The following is a 22099-nucleotide window of genomic DNA, read 5'->3' on the forward strand; positions in this document are numbered from 1 at the left end:
TTTCCGAAGAGTTTGCTTAATCCGATATACCAGAATTAATTAGTTGACAAAATTTACTAAATAGTAGACTGTGGCAAGTAGGGTCGTCTCCTCAGGGACTGGGGATATTTGTCTCTTTGAGATTCCAATTGGTAAAGGGGGATTTTATCGGACTAAAACTAAAAATAATTAAGCAATTCACTAAAAATAAATAATTAACTAGCACGAATATAAACAGTAATTAAATCAAGAATAGATAAATTCTAACCAAGGATACAACTACTCAGACACAGTCCACTTACCCGATCATTGATGCAAGGGAAGTTTACTTAATTTATTAATAGGCTAGTTATAGTCGCCGACGAACTCTAACAACCAATGTTTCCTTAATTTATTGATAACCAAGGTACGACCATTGATTATCCCTAATCAGAAAACACTCCTAGGTACGACCGTAGGAATTAATTTCCCAATTGCATTAAGATCTAGAAAAACCTAGCCCCAATCAATAACACGCTACGAGGGTTATTTAAATTAGATTGCACATTCTCCTAGTGTGTAAACACGCCAGTTGCCACTAATATTAATCAATCAAACAATTACGGATTTAATTGACTAATTTGGCAGGAGATTAATAAGTCACATTGAACATCGGGCCCTTAACATCCAATTAACAAAATAATCCCATGGAAATTCAAATAGGCAACGTGCAAATATTAACAAATTAAGAAACGCGTGAAAACTAATTAGATCTCACAGATATTTAGGACTGCGCCGTCGAGTTGATCCTTGACTAGATGAAGGGCTTAGCCACGTCACATAATTAAATCTCCACGCAAATTAATTGATTGCAAAGGCATCAAGTTTTTCACTAAGAAACGAGAAATAAAAGATGTTTTTCCCGTTGGAAAATATTATCGAACAGTAGGCGTGCGCCTAACAAGAAAAGAAAGAAAACTAAAACTATCCTAAAAACTATCCTCTGTGCGATTGTCACTTAAAAGCCAAAAATGACTAATGCCCTTTAGTGGCCCCCCGCAATTAAGAAAGGAGTGTACATAAAGTGAAGTTCTCTTCGGTCCTTTCTTTAGTTTCCTCTTGATAGGCAAAGACGTCAATACTCCTAATCCGCAAAAAGGAAGTGCAATCCAGTTCCAGTACCACGTGGGCCAGGTTCGTGGATTATTTGAAGTCTCTCGCGCTTGGAGTCTTTTCCTCAAGATGGTTTCCTTTTTTTAGCACTTTTCAGGTCTACTTTCTGTAAATGGGTCCAAATACCAAATATAAGTATATGTTAACAATTAAACAATATTTGGCAAGAATAATGAGAGAAATTAACAATAAAATTACTAACAATTAATACCCTATTAGTACAGCAAATCGCTTTTTTCGGTTCTCTCTCCACTTTTCTACCCTGAAGAACAAAGGAGTTGATTCAGAGTATCTTTTCCCAGATCAAATGCTGGAATTTCATTAGCCTGCCTTCGTAGCCACCAAAGCTAAGGAAATTAACTCTGGCAATAAGCTATCTGAAATTTAACCAATCAGTTTATGGATCAATGTTTGTTTCGACAGTTACAAAAGCATTCAAGGTTTCTTTTTCTGTTTAGATAGTACTTTAAGAACATGCTGAAATGGATATTGCTATATCAATTTTGTTTCAGTTTGTCCGAACAGACTCAAAAAGTTCCGTAACCATTGGTTAATTATCCCATTAAACCCTTAATCTTTTCAAAGGGGTATAAGATTAACTTTAAGCCTATTGATTGAATCCTCTATAATTTAGTGTTGAGTCAATTAAATCCTTTCAATGGTCTTAAAATTTGAACAATAATTAGAAAATCGACCCACAATAAATAACGAATGGATTTACCTCATAAACTTTTTAATTAAGGTACAACAACAGTATATGGATTAAAAAAGCTTCCTTTATCACTAAAGTAAGTAAATAACAATTTTAAATTGTAATCAGAGAAAGACAAGTTGAATCAAATATTTGCAAAGACAGGTTTTGCTACCCCAAATCAATCACCAACAGGCTAATAAATTTACAATAAAAAAAACTTAGAAAGTGCCGTCTTGATTATTTAAAGAGGATTTAAATGTGGTATGATATCTATCTTCTATGATCTTTTAGCTCAGATGAAAAAGTTAAAAATACTTATATGGCTGTTAATAAATTTATAGAGCATAATGGGTTCCAAAACTAAGAATTGGCTAGACCTCACTGATTTGTCCTCACAAAGTTTGACAATTACATTGCACATGTTGATAATTTGAGAGCTTTCATAGCAATTTACCAAAATCCTTATACATGTAATTTAACAGGTCAAAACAGACTTAATGTCATTATCTTGCAGATCTGCCTGGAAATTTACTCAGGGCAGATAACATATGATAATATGTATGCCAGTCATTGTATGGGTACTCTCTCTCTCTCTCAAAACTTCTCTGTATCGTTCCAATTTTATCGGATGTCCCAGAAGGAACATGTCTTCCTCCAAAACATGATTATAATAATAATATGACACTTAGATTATTAATGGGTTGCAATGTAGGGTTAGAATTACTCATGCATGTTTTTGTCAAGCCCTATTGTTCACCCCACTCAAGGGAAATTTTTTCTTTAAAAAAAATTAAAGTTCTGTTTCGAATCGAGATATTCACCAGCTGTCTCTCGTTTCCATTCTTGGAAACAACTAAGAAGTTTCTTTCTCTGTTGCCTGAATGGTGGAATTTATGTAGTGTTTGTTCAAGTCGCCCTGTTGAAGCCGCAAGCAAAATATTTTGGAAGCAAGAGTAACGTTAACAATATGAAGCCATAGAGATTAAATTTGTACTTGAACTCTGGAGAAAATTTGTCAAGAGACTCGAGACATAGGTGTTTTACTCGGAAATTTACATAGTTAGTTGGGTAGCCATGAATGGAAAAACTGGTACTATAGATTCTATGTATAGACGTTAAATTGATTCATTCTAGAATGGTATACTGATTTAGTCTATGTTTACGGTAATTGAAATTAATCATATCATTTTCGTTTCCAAATTTTACGTTTTCTGGCCATTTTCTTCAACTATAACTTTGTGCCCTTTTTGGTTAATACTTTATTATACTTGGCGGTCCAAATAGTGTTACTGTTGTTTGATTATTTCCCATTGAAAAACTCAAAATTTTAATTCACCGGAAAGCTTTTGATAAAGAAGGCAACAACTAAAATTAACAATATCAAGGTAATTTTGATCTAGTGGTTAAAGTTAAAATCTTAGAATTTAGAGTTTTTGGGTTTTAATTTCTCTTTCATCCTTCCCGCTTCTCATGTTCCATCACTCCCACGCTAAAAAAAATATTTTAAAAGTATATATTAAACAAAGAAAATTAGCATTGGTTTCTTAACAAATCTTAAGTCAACTAGAAGAATTCCTGATGAGATATGGATCAGATTAAATATAGACTTTTGTCCTTTTTCCCTTTATTAATCTGTTGACCTCAAAGGTGACAAGAGGACCCTAAAGAACTCCATTTTCTTCTCCAAGACCATCTTCTTTCTCTGGTAATACAGATTTTTATGGACAAATACACGTCTCCCTAACACATGGGTAGAACCATTAGCTTAGGTAAGCAACATGATTAAGTTCCTAATTGCTGATCAAGGACAGTTGATTGTATAAATGGATGGTGGAGACATGAACTTTTTTTTCAATCATATTTGAAACGAGTTTCAAAGATGAAAGCGTATGGTAGATAAATCTACCATTCGAAAAAGTTATCATCCAATATGGCTAAATCCTGATTAAATATTGTTATGGATTTATTATTATTATTATTATCATCATCATCATCATCATCATCATCATCATCCAATAGGATCATGGTTCATTTTCTGTGCGTGTTATTTTTCTTTTCTTCTTTTTGGTAGAGTTACACGTACTCATATTTATTATTGGAGCATCATATTGAAATTCATATCGTGTTTCCAGTATTGCTTGTCCTTAAGCCAGGAAAATCATTCTTTGGCAGTGAGGTGTGAGCAAAGTGGCTTAATTATCTTTGCCAAAACATAAGAATGCCTATACTTGCCAAAATATAAGAATGCCTATACTTGCTAAATAGCACAACTTTTTTGCATCTTTCCCACACCATTTTCACATATGTCTAGTGTATTTTGTGCTTCATTGGAATTTTTTTTTTTTTTTAAAAAAGGGTCAAGGTTGAGAGATCAAAGCTGCCTAGTGTCACCTCAGCTAACTAAAAAGCATTGGACCAGAAGATGGGCATTTATTGAGAACACAAGAAATTGCTAAACTACATAGGCTAAGTGGTCATATTACCTATCATGTATTGGAATGGCAAGTTTTCTTACTAGGTTTCACGAGCAAAAATGTAGGTGCCCAGCTTTGCAGGTGTGACTAAAGAAATGGAATGACGTGCGTGTGTTTGTGTTCATGAGAGAGAGACAGAGACTCAGAAAATCAGTTCGTGTTCTTTTCTATTTTGCTACCATCCTAGTTTTCCCCATACGTATATGAATTATTGTAGCATGCAGGCGGACGATGAGTTAACAAGACAAATACATACATTTGCATCAGTCAGACAACACAAACACAAAACTCCTCGACTTATCAAAATTGGATCCAGCCTACACCAGTTACAATTTCTATAGCAATTTTTTTTATTCTTCTACTGTTTTTATTTTTTCTTAAATAGTTGAAGGAATTATTTATAGGCTTCAAGATTGGGCCCTTTTTAAGGTCATTTGTTTTCATGCTTTTCTCTCCTTGTTGTCTAATATGTTTTTGTCCTCTCCCCCCCCCCCTCCCCCCCACAAAAAAAAATAAAATCTGATTCTTTACCATATTGGCACCCAAAAAGCAGTCCATATAAGAAGCTAGCTATGGCCTCTGCCCTCCTACCTTTTTTTTTCCTTTAATTCCCTTGCAAAACATGTTTAGAATTTCTACGGCCACATCCTTGCTTCAATAAGAGTGAAGAAGTCTGCCAAGTTTACCAACTTTTATCAAAAGTGCAAGGTCATAAGGAGTTTTGACAGTAAAACAATGGAGGAAGACTTCAGAAGTCATCGAAGAAATTTCGAACCAAAATCATTATGCGCATATGATAATCTGCTGACACCGATAGGCACGAGGAATTATTCGGCAGATTTCTTGAATATAATTGCTCAAAAATCAAAATCAAATCTTTTTAGATAACGCAACTGGGAATCTAGCTATTGTCTTTTTCTTGCATACGATTGTAAAGGAAACTTTGATGCAGCTAGATTATGCATCTGAATATTCCCGTCTCAAATAATAAATGGCAATCTTATCCTGTTAAATACATTACTATGGTACTAGACATGAGATGATTAAATGTTTTATTTATGGATTGCTGTGTCCTAGAAAAACAAATGTCCCTGGATAGAAATTGACCTAATGAAATTGTAATGCAACCATGCACTATATGTCATGGTCAACGTCATCAACTCTGATCATTAGTCAATTGTTTCTAGCTAGAAGTTTTTACTCTTTTTTTTTTTTGTACCGAGAACAATCTAATTTCATCGAGTTTGTTTGAGATTATACGCATGCATTTATTCTCGTTTATTTGTTGCATGAGTTAATTATGCTCAAGCTGAGTTTCAAATGAACCACTAGTTATGGGATTAGTAGTCAGGGAGTTGAACTCCTGCCTGATAGATTTTGATAGATCAGGATTTAAATCCTGACCGGCAAGTTTAGGGTAGGAAGGAAACAGAGGAGTAGGAGGAGGTAAAAAAAATTGAGTTTCAAACGGTCAATATTGAGATATATATTTTGTTCACCTTGAATCTTAGCACCTAAGGAGTACTAAGGACTACAAGAGCTCTAAAAGGTCGAGAAAACATGATGTCTTAAGTGAAATCCTAATCACAAGCGTGTGCTAATGAAACTGAATTCTTTAGGATGAAACGCAATGGATCAAGAGCTTAAACCGGAATAGCAATATCTTAACAGTCAATCAGTTGCCCTAAAAAAAGTTGATAAATCAAAAGAAAAGAGGGTTTTTACATTTTGCCCGAATTGATTCTCAGCATTTTTATGTTTCTCCACCCTTTTTTTGGCTTTAACAGTGGAGAATGTTCTATGTTAAACGAAAGCAACTTGATGTCAAAAGGCTAAGAAACTTCCTACGTAACTAATTGCCTGTTTTGGGGTGAACTTCCAATTTGATGAAAGCAACAGGTATACCAAGCAAGAAAGCGTGCTTACTCTGTCAAGAGCGAATACAGCCAACAATTAAATGACGACCATTACAACAGGATAATTGGTGATCTCGCCAGGATACGATTTTACGATTTCACACTATAGATTTCACCCTCTCTATATATATATATTCTCTTCCATCCTATGTGGAATGAGGTTCATCGCACTATCTTCCTGATCAATCTCATATATCAATGGAAGGCATCAACGTTCTCCCGCCAGGTTTCAGATTTCACCCCACTGATGAGGAGCTCATCAATTATTACCTCAAGAGCAAAGTCTCTTCTGCCACAAATCCCTTAGTTTCCATCATAGCTGAAATTGATCTTTACAAGTTCAATCCTTGGGACCTTCCCGGTACTTCCTGAATCCTAACCTTCCATTTCTTTGTATTCCTAAATTCATATCTGCTTAAGAGTTGGTAAAAGATCATTATCATGTCATGCATGGCTTATTGATACCATACACTATTTCTTTGAAACGCAGACAAAGCCTTGTTTGGTGAAAGTGAATGGTTTTTCTTCAGCCCCCGAGATAGGAAATACCCCAACGGGGCTCGTCCGAATCGATCAGCTGCATCCGGCTACTGGAAAGCCACAGGAACTGATAAACCTATCCTTTCTTATGCGTCACAGTGCATTGGGGTGAAGAAAGCTCTGGTATTCTACAAAGGTCGTGCTCCAAATGGCACGAAGACTAACTGGATGATGCATGAATATAGGCTTCTCAATGATAGCCATCATTCTTTAGTGCAGAAAGGATCAATGAGAGTAAGTTCATTGGATTACTACTCCTATTTCCTCGTGGATTTTCTGAGAAATCAAAAACGAATTCAAATCGTGATTTGTAGAAGTTTGAACTGGAAAATGAAAAAAGCACCGTAAGGTATTAGACATTTGTGAAATGGAGTCAAGTAATCATCCCGTGGAAAGAAAACAACTCGGACAAGTTCAGCATTCTTCTACACATAATTAGATCATTTGGTTGATTAATCATTCAAAGGTTTGAAAGTGAATATGGACCTGACAGACAGCTGTTTCAAAACACTGATTCTTTGTCTAGTTTGGTTAACCCTTTAGGAATGCACGAAGTAATGATAATTATTAGATTCACCAAAATCCAAACCAATGTCTTTCCTCGCGTTTCTCTCCTCAACTTCTGCCTACTAGTATTAGAGCACCTGCGTCACATGTGGGAGGTATTCTGGTTTGTGATGCATAATCAAACAACATTTTTATTTAGATCGATTAGAAAATGTTTTAACTATTTTAATTACTTTGTATTCTATAATCTAGCCTCAAAACATAAAACAAAATTAAACTATTTAGAATAGTTTACTTCTCCTTTAATAATGAATATATACTTGGATAGTAATATACTAGTATAGATTAAGTCCAGTAAAGTCAAGATGGAGAATGGAACGCCTGATTCCCACCGACAGGTGGAAAAAGTCTGATGATTGGCATGATGGTAACAAAAGATTTGGTCTGATAATTTTTGTCAGGTGATTTACCTCCAAGAGTTATCAGTTTTTGAGATTCATGTTTGACGTTCATATTACCTTTTGATTGATGCAGCTGGATGACTGGGTATTATGCCGTGTTCGGCAGAAGAGCAATAATAGCATTGAGCCAAGGGAAGGAAACGCCAAAAGCAGGTCCAAGCGGACATTCCCTTGTGGCTTCGACGCCTATGGAGAAGGAGAAATCGCTCAGAATATCAGCTATTTTGGAAATAACCATTGGCATCCACAACAAAACTCTGATAGACTAATTCCATATGGGCATCTTGATATTCAAGGAGGAACTTCATCGGATCAATCGAGCTCCCAAGAAAATTTCGAACCATCCCAAGTTAATATTAACATGAACCATTCAATGAAAGATGCATTAGAAAGCATCAAAAGAGTGCTCTCTCTCGGGAATTTAGATGAACAGGGATCAAAACTGCCAAATAAGCGATTACGTTCTTCTTTAACTCCATCATCAACTTATTTGGAAAACTCAGGCATATTTGTGATTCCTAATAATCCATAGCCCAGATTTCGCTGCCAAATCCTATGTCATTTTCGGAGATCCAGATTTGTTAATGTACATTTCATTCTTGAATAGTGCTACAAATCCGCAAAAGGGTTGTTTTCAACATCCATGAGCGCATGGCTGGATCCTGCTTTCCACCATAGCCCATCTAGTACTTTTTGGGCAGGTGACAGGTGGATATATATACATATATATGTCATCATTGATTTTCTTTTTTTTTTTTTACTTTTTTATCTTTATATTGAAAAAACGAATCTCTTGTTGTCCCGAGCAATGGCTGGGTCGATCAAGAGTGGTATGCACATACATGTATATGCATGTCTTGTATATAAATTGTATATGATGATATATGTATTTCTTCATAAACAGAATTTCAGAAATCCAAAAATCAATATTATGATTAATCAATGATTATCCATCTTGTCTGCTCTGATGAAGAGGTCATGTTTTACTTGTTCTGGGTTGAGAACATGTCAAATGTAGATCTGAAAATTTGCTTGGCAGATATATTAATTACTATTAAGATGAGCAAGTTATATACGTGTTAACAAAAGCAAATCAGATGATGCCTAATATTTGTCTTCTCCAAAATATGACATGAATTATGGGATCACAATTATCAATTATTGTGAAAGTTAGCTTAAATTAATCGGTCTTTCAGTGTATGAGACATCAAAATATTTAGTTCTTGAATCCAAATTAAAGCAACAGCTCGTCCAAAACTGTTTAACATGACCTATTTGTTCTATTCTTTGGTTCCAGGAAATTATCAAAGTTTGCAGCCGAGCTGTTCCTTCTGTTGATGACACTTTGCAGACGCTGTCACATGTTAAGTGTATGATTTATGCTATATTTGGAAACTTTGATTCTTGTTTGTCACTTTATTGATAACTTCTCCTAAACAATGTGAATCCCATTTAAAATTTTCGAGTTTCAACTTCCTTTTCGACAGTACTTCTCCCCAATTGGATGAAAAACTTGACGCTTTTGGTTACAGGTAGTCTCAAGAATCACTAGCGAAATATAGCCGCCTTCCCACAATGCAGGCAATTTTGTAATCAACTGCTTGGAACTTATATCCTTGCGTGAAACCATAAAGATTATGTAACTTGCTCCTGCAGTGAATTTATACCGCCCTGGCAAGGTAAAAACAAAAGCTACTGCTGTTACTACCATAATCATTTCACTTTCCCCGCGAAAATAAAAGAGATATACATATGGTTTTGTATTGAAACAAGTCAAGAACTCTGAAGAAGTTTACAAACCAAGCATCCTGCACTATTTCACTTGAATTTCTTTTGGATTTTAGACAGACTAGCCCAAGAAATGACAGATACTTTCATTTATTTTTTTTCCTTATAAAGTCAAAGAGAGGATGGTGATCACAAATAGAATCAATATAAAAAGGTGATTGTTTCTTTCTTTAATTTATTTTATTTTGGTGAAAAGAAGGGCTTGACGCCATCACATACTAATTGAACAATGATGGGAGGCACCTATCTAATCTGTAATCAAAACAGATCAAACTAGACCAAGTGTATATCTCTAAGTAACTTAATTACATAAAACTTGAAACAAATTCAACCCTTGCTCTCTAATTAATTGTTTAGCAGTGGCGTTTCAGAAAATGGATCAAGATATCTTGCGCAAAATGCCTGAACGAGACACCTAACTAGACAACAAGTTTTTGGTCTACTTTTAATTTTGGGCCGGGATCACTTGTACCAACAATTTCAAAATAGATATATATGTATTGCGTGTACTACTATACCTTCACATTCTAGGCCCAAAACTAGTACTACCGGCTTTGTTTGGATCTCCTGTTTTTGGAGTGTTTTTCAAAAATTAGTTTTTCAAATACAATAAAAGTTACAACGAAGTACTCTAAAAGATAATCTAAAAATTAGTTTAAATTTTTTTAAAATTTTACCAAATATCTCATAATAAAGTGCCAATAAAAAATATTTCAAAATATACTCTAAAAACTCTGCTACAGCAAAGTTTTTCAAAAACACCCCCAAAAACAGCTAATCCAAACGGAGTTAGCTCCGAATGAGTCGGCTTCTCTAGCCTCTAGTGTATAGTGAGTAAATGGATGCGTTTGGATTAGTTGTTTTTTGAATGTTTTTGAAATATTTTATTATGATAATATAGGTGAAAATTTTTTACTATACATGCTTTTAATTGTAGTGTTTTTGAAAATATATTTTCGAATATTTTTAATGAAATATTTTTAAATTTTTATAAAATCTTACAACCACCCACCACTATCCTACCCCTCCTCTGGTCAGGGGTCACAATCAGAAAATGGTCACCACCCGCGACCAGAGAAGGGAAGGGAAATTGCGACCAGAGAGGGGGAGGGAGGCAGCGGGAGAGACGTGGGGAGAAAGGAGGAGGGGAGAGGAGGAAGAAAAAGAGAAGAAAAGGGAGAGGTAGAGAGAGGAGGAGAAAGAAGAAGGGGGAGGAGAAAGGGGGAAGGGCGGGGGGGTGGTGGTGGTGTATTTTTTTTTTTTGTATATTTGGAATTGATTATGAAATATTGTATGGAGAAAGAGGGAAGGGGCGGGGGGAGGGGTGATGGTGGTGTTTTGGAGTTGTTTTCGTTTGTATATTACTGTATTATTACACATGAAAAACTTGTTTTTCAAAAATTAAGGAATTCAAACGGATCATATCTGTGGCTTTTTTCGAGAAAGGTTTTGAAATATGTTATGGACACATCTTTTAATCATCTTTTTGTCATATCTAGTACATCATTATATATATGTCCTCAAAAATTATAGTCCAAATATATAAAAGTTGAGAATTACAACTCAACAATGCTACAAATAAACTTGTAAATAGTGAGAGAACAAATTTATATATAATAAAACTTGAATACAAAACTTATAAATCTTGATACTCCAGCCCTAACAAATAAATTAATGTCTCGTCACTGTAGGAAGTGACAATCTTGCAAATTTAACTTGCTTCACACAATTTCGAATTCATTTTCAATTGTCTAGCATAAAAACCTCAGGGATAAGTGCAAATTTTGGTTGATCCCAATTGATAATTTCCATAGTAGAAAGAAAAGGATGAGAAATTTGAAGTAAAAATCACAACTGAATTCAAGAAAATTAGAGTCATTAGCCTTTGATATTCGTTTGGTTAGTGGATTATTAGCAAAAAATGATTAATAAGTATCATCAATATAATAGTGTCTAAATCATCTTTTTATCTTTCGGATATCACATAAAAAAGATAAAACGTTACAATATTTTTTTCAAAAAATTATTTCGTTTAATCTAGTGTACAAATACACTCTTTCACCATGGCTTCCAGGTCTGGCAGTCTCTGGCTTCCAATTTTCATGCGGCCAAAAATGTCTTCAAGTTGCTTCCTATCTAAGCTAGTCACAGGCTCATACTTTGACATTGATACCGTGCCTATGTAATATAACATGCTTTAATTCCCAAAAAGCCCTTTCAACGACCCCAATCGAAATCATTTCCAATCTGTACGAAATGGTAACTTCATATCAAACATCTTTATGAGCCTTCTGTGAGACCCCAAATCTTCCCAGTCATCATAAGCTTCCGTCCGTTTTCCCTCCGCTCTTTTAAAACTCTCTGCCTTTCCATAAGCATCTCCTTCCTCAAACTTTACTCTCTCTCTCTACAAAAAAGTTCCCAAAAAGGTGAACGCAAATGAGGAAATTTTTCAGTCGGGGTTCGAGCGGCGATTCGCCGCAGCAGCAAGCGTCTCCGTCTCCGTCTCCGGAGCCGTCTCCTTCTTTTCGCTTTCCCGTGACTTCCAATATGACAGTAGGACCTGCTAGGCCGATCCGCTTCATATACTATGACGAAAAAGGCAAGTTCCAAATGGATCCAGAGGCTGTCGCCGTGCTTCAGCTCGTCAAAGAGCCCGTCGGCGTTGTCTCCGTCTGTGGTCGTGCCCGTCAAGGCAAGAGTTTCATACTAAATCAGGTAAATTTTGAATTTCCAGCATAGGGTTTTGTGACTTACTTGAATTTCTTCGTTAATGGTAAACCTAGGTTTAGATTTGACTGTTTTTTCCAGTAATTGGGTAATGGACTTGCGAATTAATTGCGGTTAATTTGTTGTTAGTTGTACGGAACGTTGATATTGGGCACAATGTAAGGGAATGGAGTTATTAAGCCGGACTAGACCGTTCAAGGTTTAAAGACGAAAGAGACTAATTAACTCTGCTCAAACAATCTCAGTGGGTACAGATATAAGTGACAACGGTCGCTTAAATAGTTTTAAACGCTTTTATTTTATTGAATTTGGTGTAATTCAGTTAGGTATCTGGGATGACTGAACGTTACTGCATTTCACTTCAGATGGTACTGTGGAAAAGAAAGTTGGCAACTTGGTGTTTTATCTTCTTCTGCCTATCTGTTAATTCCAAGACACAGTTGTCCTCATTGGCTTGTGCTATTATATTATTTGTTGTTGAGCTAAAAATATAGGCTTAGGATTACACAAGACACGGTTTTAATGATTCAGCCTGAAAGTGAGGTATGTGAAACACTAATTTGTCAATTACTGGATTTGATTTCTTTGGTGGTTGGCAAAAGGAATACATTATTTGCTTTGCCTCTTTTAAAAGGATAAGTAATTTTGAATTACATTTTATGTAACGGGTGGATATGGAATTATGGGAGGTTTTGGGCCATAGGTACAGCAATTGACTCAAACACCGAGATGGTGAAAGTGGCCTGCTGATGGTTGTCTTTTTTGGGAGAAGACGGTGAAGATCTCATACCAATGAGGAACCTTTTTTAAGTAAAGGAATCACACTTTGTTGGCACCAGTATATCCTTTGACCTAAGTCAAAACTATAAAGAGTCCAGGGTACCAGAAAATAGGTAAAATAGAGATGAGTGGACGCTCTTCAATTTAGTGTTGGTTTTTGGTTAAAAGACGAAGTCCCAGTTGCTGCTTTATTTGGCAATAAGTTGGTTTGATTTTTGCCAGACAAGTAAACCTTTAGATGGTGGCTTCATATCTCTGAGTTTCCTTTCCCACTCAAATTAGTTGTTCCCCAGAAAGTTTATAGTCTACTGTTAGGACAAAACCATGTTTCTTGTAGATGGTCTCTGCGTTGGTACTTGGTATTAGAAAAGGCATCATATGTGATATCATTTTACCAAGTCCTTTACTACTTTTTGAGCAAGAAGTGGTTTTCATATTCTGATTCGTCACATAGATTGGAAATATTTCTGGTGAAATTGGGTCTCATCTCCATTCTTCACTCTATGTCAAATTTTATATAATTTTCTCGAAAAAGTGAAACTGTTCTTGATAGTGTTCAACAGACTGAAAAGTGCTCTATACTGGTGCTTCAAATTATTTATATCCAAGATTTCTAGGAAAGCCTTTTACTGGTGCTGCTATAGCGTCCTAGTTCATTCTAAATGATTCGATAAGAGTAACACTTCATCTATCTGTTTGAGTTTTTTGGCTGTCTGATGTAACGTTATTGATAATCTATATTTTGTTTTGTCTGCCACATAATTGCCTACTTTTTTATTTTCTGAGAAGCTGTTTGGTGTTAATGTGCTATAGCTTCTTGGGAGGAGTAGTGGGTTTCAAGTTGCAGCAACTCATCGGCCATGTACCAAAGGCATTTGGCTGTGGAGCGCACCTTTGAAGAGAACTGCTCTTGATGGAACAGAGTACAATCTTTTACTCTTGGACACTGAAGGAATTGATGCCTATGATCAAACGGTTAGTTCTGTTCTATTATGTCATACCCCTTCTAAATGTTATGCAATTCAGCCAGTATTTTTACATTATCTGTTTCAAATTCAGGATTAAACTATTTTAAACTTGACCTTTTTTTTCTCTCTTTCCATCATTGTCAGGGAACATATAGTACACAAATATTCTCCTTGGCTGTCCTCCTATCAAGCTTGTTCATATACAACCAGGTTTCTGGAATTTTTTTCCCTGGAACTGTCGATTCTTTGAGATGCGTAGTTGTTTATCTAGTTTAAGTAGTTTGTTTTGATATTTTAGGTAGTATGTTTGCAATTTTCTTGTGTTATATATATAAATATATAAATATAAAAATATATATATGCTAAAGGTTTTCTAGCTCAAAAGTTTTCCTGTTTTGGAATATCACTGTGTTGGTTCAGATGGGTGGCATTGATGAAGCTGCACTAGATCGCCTCTCTCTTGTTACTGAAATGACTAAGCATATTCGTGTCAGAGCCAGTGGAACAGGGAGTACAGCTTCCGAGCTTGGGCAGTTTTCTCCAATTTTTATGTGGCTTCTCAGGGTAATTTAGAATTGAGATTCCATGTTATTATTTGATGAATAGGCTTTATAGTGCACGATTAATTTTCTCTCATGAGTCTTGTTACCAGTAGCTTGCCTTAGGCATACAAGGATGTGCTTATTTCAGTTTATTACTGCAGGATTTTTATTTGGACTTGGTGGAGGATAATAGGAAAATAACACCTCGTGACTACTTAGAGCTTGCTCTCAGACCAGTCCAAGGCGGCGCTAGAGATATAACTGCCAAAAATGAGGTTGTACATCTGCTTCAACATTCTTATAATACACAGCATCGTACCCACAGATGTCCATTTTGCTTCAGTAGTTGTAACTGGTTTCTTGGGCTGAATTTTGTCACAGCCTGAGCTTGAGTATTAGGATTATATGTTAAATATTGTGGATTCTTATTACAATGCTATTACCATCATCAAGTACTTTTATGCAGACTGGCACTCATTGTATGAATCTTAGTTCTTTTATGGTAGTTCTACTATTTTAACATTTGCCAATTTTATCTAGTTAATTCTGCTGATGAGTTAGACTATATTTCCAGATTCGCGAGTCCATTCGAGCTCTTTTTCCAGACAGAGAATGCTTTACTCTTGTTAGGCCTTTGAGCAACGAAAATGATCTCCAACGACTAGACCAAATTGCTGTCAGTATCACTCTGTTTTGTGAATACTATAGGACTATCATTAGGATATGTAAATGCTACAAATGTGCAAACGATTTAGTATTTCCTCTTTGATTTTGCAGCTGGACAAATTACGACCAGAATTTAGAACTGGTCTTGATGCTTTGACTAGATTTGTGTTTGAGAGGACAAGGCCTAAGCAAGTAGGAGCGACGGTAATGACAGGGCCCATTCTTGCTCGCATCACTCAGTCCTTCCTAGATGCTCTTAATAAAGGAGCAGTGCCAACAATAACATCCTCATGGCAGGTTAGTGGTGGATTATGTGGTTTTATACTCGTCTGGTAAATTCAAACCTCCAACTCTGTTGAATCTTTAACTCAAAAGGTATAAATACGACCCATAAGGACTTGAATATTTGTCCATAGATATCATTTGAAGATACTTATGCCCAAGTAAGATATTGACCTGAGAAGTTTCCTATTTGTGGTTGTTAGGAGTAGAAAGTTGTCATGATGTTCTTTTTCTCAGCCTGTGTTTTTAGCGGGGTTGCATATTTCTTGTACCAAGAATTTGTTTCAGTTCAATAAGTAACCACTTATTCTCTTGAATTGAAATCTCACTACAACTCCTTTTTTTTCCTTGGAGGATTGATAGTTAAATTTTGAGTTCTTACTTTAAGGAAGCTGTCATAGAAGGGGCTAAAATTTGTTCATTCTCTGATAGTACTAAGGGATATATTTGTTCTCTGATAATATTAAGGGATGTATATGTTCATTCTCTGAAGTTTGATAGCACTAAGGGGCAAGTTTATGTTCTTGACCAAAATATTTAAAATAGTAGCTTAAGCTTTTAGGAAGACTAAATTTATTAGCATTTCATTCTGAAAAGTTTGCCAGTGTGTGACTGCATCAAGCTTTAGCTGCAAGTGAAGTTGCCAAAAGAGAGCTCTTTTATGAGAGTTATACCAAGTATTGTGGTAATTGTCAGTGAACATTAAAATGATAAAAGTAAGGGGCCTTTTGGTTGCAAAGTTGTTTATTATTCAGAAAAATGATTTCTGTGTTTAGTCTTGATAACATTACAAAGATAAATACATTTGATAGTTATTATCTTTTGAAGAACATAAATAAGAATAACATAGTCGAAACCAAATAATCTTGCTATTGTTTCAGTTACCTTTTTATCAATTTTACATTTGTAATCTATCCTGTTCCTCCTGCCCACCCAAACCATAATAATGCACAAGGCCACAACCCTGTGGACATCCCGGTGAAGACCACTTTTCCACCTCAAACATGAAATGTTTCTTCCTTGTGCTAATCTGTAATGTAATTAAATGTTGAAGGAAAAGATATAACAGCTTTCGTTATGCCTTCCATTTTTGGTTTCATGTGCATAAGAGAAGTACTTCAGAACATAGGGATTTAGATATCTTTGTTTGTCTGTTTATTTTGACTATTAGAGTTTGTTGGATTCGGTAATTGCATTGAGGCAATTAAGGTATTTGCAACTGAATATGAATTAAAAAAAGGTGAGTGGTTCCTTGGAAGTATAGGGTTGTTGGTGATATAAAGGAGTGGAGTCAAAGCAAAGAAGGCTTTCGGAGATGGTGTTGGAGGATAAGAGTGGTGGGAGAAAAATTAGGCTGATGGTTTGTGTGTTCGCTTGCTTTAGAGGATAAAAGCTAGGGAATGACCTCCAGAGGCGTGGGTGCAAGATTGTTAGGTAGTACTCACAGATATATCGAATGGAGTTGCAGTAGGCACTTGGGGTGTGTGTTTCTCTAGGCAGAGACTATTGGTCTTTTCTTCTAAAGGTTTTGCTGGTTATGTGATTTGAGTGCTTGAGGCTTTGAGTGTGTTCATATGTGAAAACGAGTCCTCAAAACAAGTAAAATCACATTCTTTCTGCTTTTGAAGAGACACATCCATTTCAAAGATGTGTTTGAGAAATAACAAATACAAAGGGATGTCAAATGGAAATATCTGTTTTTGTTTGTGAAAGTAGGAAGGGAAAAAGTAATTCAATTGAAAAGATATATTAGAAAGTTTACAAGTTTTACTGAAGTGAACTAACATACTTTCTTAATCTCTTCCTTACTGTTGCTGTTGTTAAAACAACATTTTCATGATTGATGTTATTTTTGAAAGTTGCAACTGAGCGTGCTCATCAATCATATTCATAGCTTTAAATCTTGTTGTACTTTACCTATTTGTGTTTCCCATTACTGATTTGCTTTTTTGATTTCATTTGGGCAGAGCGTTGAAGAAACTGAGTGTCAAAGAGCATTTGATGTGGCTACTGAAGTTTATATGTCTTCATTTGACCGTTCGAAGCCTCCTGAGGAAGTAAGTTTTGCTTCTAAACTCCTTGGATTGGCTGTTGGTAGGTTCTTATTGCAGTGTGGTTGTAGGCTGCGCTTAGAGAAGCACATGAAGATGCTGTTCAAAAAGCTGTGACTGCGTTTAATGCTACTGCTGTAGGGGGTGGTTCGACTAGGCAGAAGTATGAGAAGCGTTTTCAGACCTTCATTAAAAAAGCATTTGAGGTAATTTTAACCATGTTCATATACAGCTGGATTTGCGTAATACTTTTTCCAAACATAAGAGGAATGGAAACAAGGAGTTGCCTTTCCTTCTTTAGTCCGGTTTGCTTGTATGATTTGAGATTTAAAAGTGACATGTTAATAGAATAGAGTTTTATAAGTGGCATGTCAAGTTAATAGAATATTGCTATGGGCAGGTTGAGGCATAGGAGGAGCTCAGCCTGAGATGAGGATAGATAGCAAATGTTACACTTAACAAACTATTGTCCGTGCATTGTTTTTGCCCTTTTTTTATTGTGATTCCGTAACATCTTTCTTTTAGTCCGTGCATTGTTTTTACCGTTTATTCATAATGATTCCCTAACATCTTTGTTTTTAGCTTCTGGTTAATTTCAATAGTCCCTTGATATACAATTGAATCAATGTGTTTTGCTATATCTTTTTTTCCCAGTTTAGTATAACATGCCAGCAAATCCTTTGAAAGTATTATGTTACCTTGACTAGGACTTTAGTGAACACTCTAACCTAAAACACCTTGTATCACTGTCAAGTCGTCTCTTCTCTCCCTCCCAATTCCTGAACCTGCTTATTAAATCCTCTATCAATAGCACTTTCCTTTACCTTCATTTTTTTTCTGGGCCAGAGCTTCTTAAAGTTGTTGCATGTTTACACTTGAATAATTGTGTGCTTTTTGCATAAATTCATCTTGTCTGCAGTGTAAGCTATGAGCTGATTCGTCTGTAAGATGATGTATTTGTCTACAACCATATTTTTGTGACTGCATGAGTTTGTTCATCTCTCTTCTGCTTGAGACTTTGTTGCAGAGTCTCTCTGTTGTTTGTTATGTGTAATGTATGTTAGAGAATGGGAAGGGCAGGGTTTCATCCCTCGATTGCACCAAAAGGGGAGGGGAAAGAGCAGAGAGAGGGAAGGTCGGAGATGATGATACATATTTATGGCATATACCTATAGAGCTTTATAGCATGCATTTTGCGGAAATTGCTTTCTATTAAGTGCAAGAATGTCTTGAAAATTGGGGATTTGCCAGAATACTGTCTGGAAAATTTAGAACGTTGATGGAGTAGATTGATCTGACTAAAAGAATGGGGAGGCAAAATGTAGGTTAAGTAAAGTTGGACAGGGCTTTTGGATTTAATCTGATATTATTCCCCCTTTTTACCTTTGCCACTCGATGAATTAATTCTTTACATTTTCTACTGCTGTCACCCTATGGTGGTTAACTTGGATATGGTGTTAATGCAGGATATTAAGAAGGATGCTTTCAGGGAAGCTTATCTGCAGTGTTCAAATGCCATACAGAATATGGATAGGGAACTTAGAAGTGCTTGCCATGCTGCAGATGCAAAAGTAGATAATGTCCTTAAGGTTAGGGTTTGAGTCTTAAACTTATCTTGCTCTGCGGAAAATCCATCTTGACTTGACTCTTTCAAGTTCCATGGCCTGTTACTCGTGGACATTAGTAATCTGAATATATCAGGGTGAAGAATGACTAACAATGCTCCATAGTATTGTGGTGGACTTATTTTTTTGTTGTTTTGCAGGTTCTTGATGGCCTTCTATCCAAATATGAATCCAGTTGTCATGGTCCAGAAAAATGGAAAAAGCTGACTATTTTCTTGCAACAGAGGTTTGTATTGACTTTCTGTAAGATGATGAGAAGGTTTTTTATCTGATCTTACATGTGACTGAATTGATTTTCCCCAGTTTGGAGGGTCCAATTAATGACCTCATTAAGAAACAAATAGATCGAATTGGATCAGAGAAGAGTTCTCTTTCATTGAAGTGCCGTTCAATTGAAGATAGGATGAATTTGCTGAACAAACAATTTGAAACTGCTGAGCAGCAAAAGTCTGAATATTTGAAGCGTTATGAAGATGCCATCAACGACAAGAAGAAGCTTGCTGATGATTACATGAATCGCATAACCAATTTGCAGGGCAAATGCAGTTCTTTGGAAGAGAGATGTTCCAGCATATCAAGAACATTGGAGTCAGTGAAGCAGGAGTCAACAGAATGGAAGAGGAAGTATGAGCAGCTCTTGTATAAGCAAAAGGCTGAAGAAGACCAAGTAAATTCTGAAATTCAAATTCTTAAATCCAAAAGTCATGCTGCTGAAGCTAGGCTGGCTGCTGCTCATGAACAAGCTCAGTCTGCCCGAGAAGAGGCAGAGGAGTGGAAGCGGAAATATGACATTGCTGTGAAAGAAGCTAAAAATGCCCTTGAGAAGGCTGCCACTGTGCAAGAACGGACCAATAAGCAAACCCAACATAGAGAAGATGCTCTTAGGGCTGAATTTGCCAGTACCTTGGCTGAGAAGGTGCAGATCTCGGGTTTCCATATGTGCTTGCACGTGCATGTGTAGATGTCTTGTGGTGCTTTTGCACTGTCCATTGATAGTAGTTGTGCTTGATTTTTGTTTGCTATTGTCACTGCAGGAAGAGGAAGTAAAGGAAAAGGCATCTAGACTTGAGCATGCTGATCAGCGTTTGGCTACTATCAATGTAGACCTAAAGGTGAGTCAACCACCATACATGCTTTGTGCTTGCAGTAAAGTGAGTATGTCTATGCTTGGGTATGCTGAATGTGCTCTTTGCTTTTGGCAGGCTGCTGAATCAAAGATGAAGAACTATGAACTTGAAATATCGGGCTTGAAACGAGAACTGAAGGAGTTAAATGAAAGGCTAGAAAATTCCAATGCTACTGCACAGTCATTTGAAAGAGAAGCAAGGCTTCTGGAGCAGCAAAAAATTCATTTGGAGCAGAAGTACCGATCTGAATTCAGCAGATTTGAGGAGGTCCAGGAAAGATGTAAATCTGCTGAAAGAGAGGCTAAAAGAGCAACAGAGTTGGCTGACCAGGCTAGAGCTGAAGCAGTTGCTGCTCAAAAAGAGAAGAGTGAGACCCAAAGAACTGCAATGGAGAGATTGGCTCAGATAGAGAGAGCAGAGAGGCACCTGGAAAGCTTAGAAAGGCAGAAACTGGATCTCACCAATGAAGTGGAGAAATATCGTGCTTCAGGGATGGATGCACTGGCCAAAGTTGAAATGCTGGAGGCGCGAGTGGGAGAAAGGGAGAAAGAAATAGAGTCACTGTTGGAATCGAATAATGAAGAGAGGACTAGCACAGTTCAAGTACTGGAGAAGTTGTTGGATACCGAACGTGCGGCACGTGCGGAAGCAAACAATAGGGCTCAGGCGCTCTCTGTTCAGCTGCAAGCCACACAAGGGAAGCTTGACATGCTTCAGCAACAGTTGACTGCAATGCGACTAAATGAAACAGCATGGGATGGTAAGTTGAAGACTGCATCACATGGAAAACGAGTGAGAGTGGAAGACTATGAACTAGGGGTTGAGTCCATTCACGATGTGGGCGCTAATGATAAAGCAAGTAGAGGAAACAAGAGGTCTAAGAGTACTAGTAGCCCTCTGAAATTCAGCACTCCCGAAGATGGTGGTTCAGTATATAGGGGTGATGAAGATACCCATAGCCAGCAGACCAACACTGAAGACTATACCAAGTTTACTATACAAAGACTGAAACAGGAGTTGACTAAACATAATTTTGGAGACGAGCTGCTACAGTTGAAGAATCCAAACAAAAAAGACATCTTAGCTCTGTATGAGAAGTGTGTTCTTCAAAAATCATAGATTTGGAGGCTAGCTTAGTACAGGTAGAGAAATTATTAGGAGGTGCTTTCAGACCAGGATTTGTTGGTCTCTTTGGATGTGGCAGTAGATGCTTCTTCGTATTGAATTCTGTTAATTTGCGTTCTTGCTTGACAGTTACTGTCTTTAGCTCAGTGTGTAATTATGTGCTCGGAAAATAGTTTTTGGCTTGTTACTGTGAACTGTAACCTGTGTAACCATATCAAATTGACTTCAAACAGACAAAAGTAGGTGCCATTAGATGTAGGTCGTTCTTTGTTGATATTACATGAAATTGTTTCCCCGTTTAACTTAAATTTGTTTGGGTCGAGCTCCCTTTCTTTCTTAATTATCTGTCCCCCATGCGGACAAAAAGAGTAACCTTCATTGTTATTTGTTACTGAGCTTAAGCAATTGTGCATGCCAGAATCTTTATGTCACTTGGGTAAACACCTTTTGGATGAAATAAAGCACTGAAAGGTCACGGCATCATTTGATTTCAACTCTTCAATAACAAACAATCTAAAGTATTCAAGGTCAAGACGATGATCAGTTTGCTTATGCCACAGAAAATCATTCTTGGACCTTTTGAATATTCTGAAACACACCTTATTGTTATTAATAGTTTATCACATAAGTGTATATTATAAACAAACAAACTTCATTTTATTTTAAAAGGCATTGCTCACAAGAGTATACAA

The 22099-nt window shown here is 36.4% G+C and overlaps 2 protein-coding genes across 2 annotated transcripts; both read left to right on the top strand.

Moving 5' to 3' along the window:
- The first annotated feature begins 6387 nt into the window (after nucleotides 1-6387).
- On the top strand, nucleotides 6388-8618 carry LOC113728573 (NAC transcription factor 29-like). Its single transcript, XM_027252964.2, has 3 exons — nucleotides 6388-6576; nucleotides 6706-6989; nucleotides 7797-8618. Exons 1-3 carry the CDS (start codon nucleotides 6414-6416, stop codon nucleotides 8253-8255), a joined length of 906 nt encoding a protein of 301 aa, XP_027108765.2. The 5' UTR covers nucleotides 6388-6413; the 3' UTR covers nucleotides 8256-8618.
- Nucleotides 8619-11808: 3190 nt separating this feature from the next.
- Nucleotides 11809-21715, top strand: LOC113730999 (uncharacterized). The gene is made up of 14 exons (XM_027256021.2): nucleotides 11809-12229; nucleotides 13835-13996; nucleotides 14134-14199; nucleotides 14410-14553; nucleotides 14693-14806; nucleotides 15106-15207; nucleotides 15309-15494; nucleotides 17447-17536; nucleotides 17602-17736; nucleotides 18997-19119; nucleotides 19296-19381; nucleotides 19459-20071; nucleotides 20190-20267; nucleotides 20358-21715. Exons 1-14 carry the CDS (start codon nucleotides 11951-11953, stop codon nucleotides 21399-21401), a joined length of 3222 nt encoding a protein of 1073 aa, XP_027111822.1. The 5' UTR covers nucleotides 11809-11950; the 3' UTR covers nucleotides 21402-21715.
- The last annotated feature ends 384 nt before the right edge of the window (nucleotides 21716-22099 follow it).

This window comes from Coffea arabica, chromosome 2e (genome assembly GCF_036785885.1).
Source record: "Coffea arabica cultivar ET-39 chromosome 2e, Coffea Arabica ET-39 HiFi, whole genome shotgun sequence".
Taxonomy (NCBI): domain Eukaryota; kingdom Viridiplantae; phylum Streptophyta; class Magnoliopsida; order Gentianales; family Rubiaceae; genus Coffea; species Coffea arabica.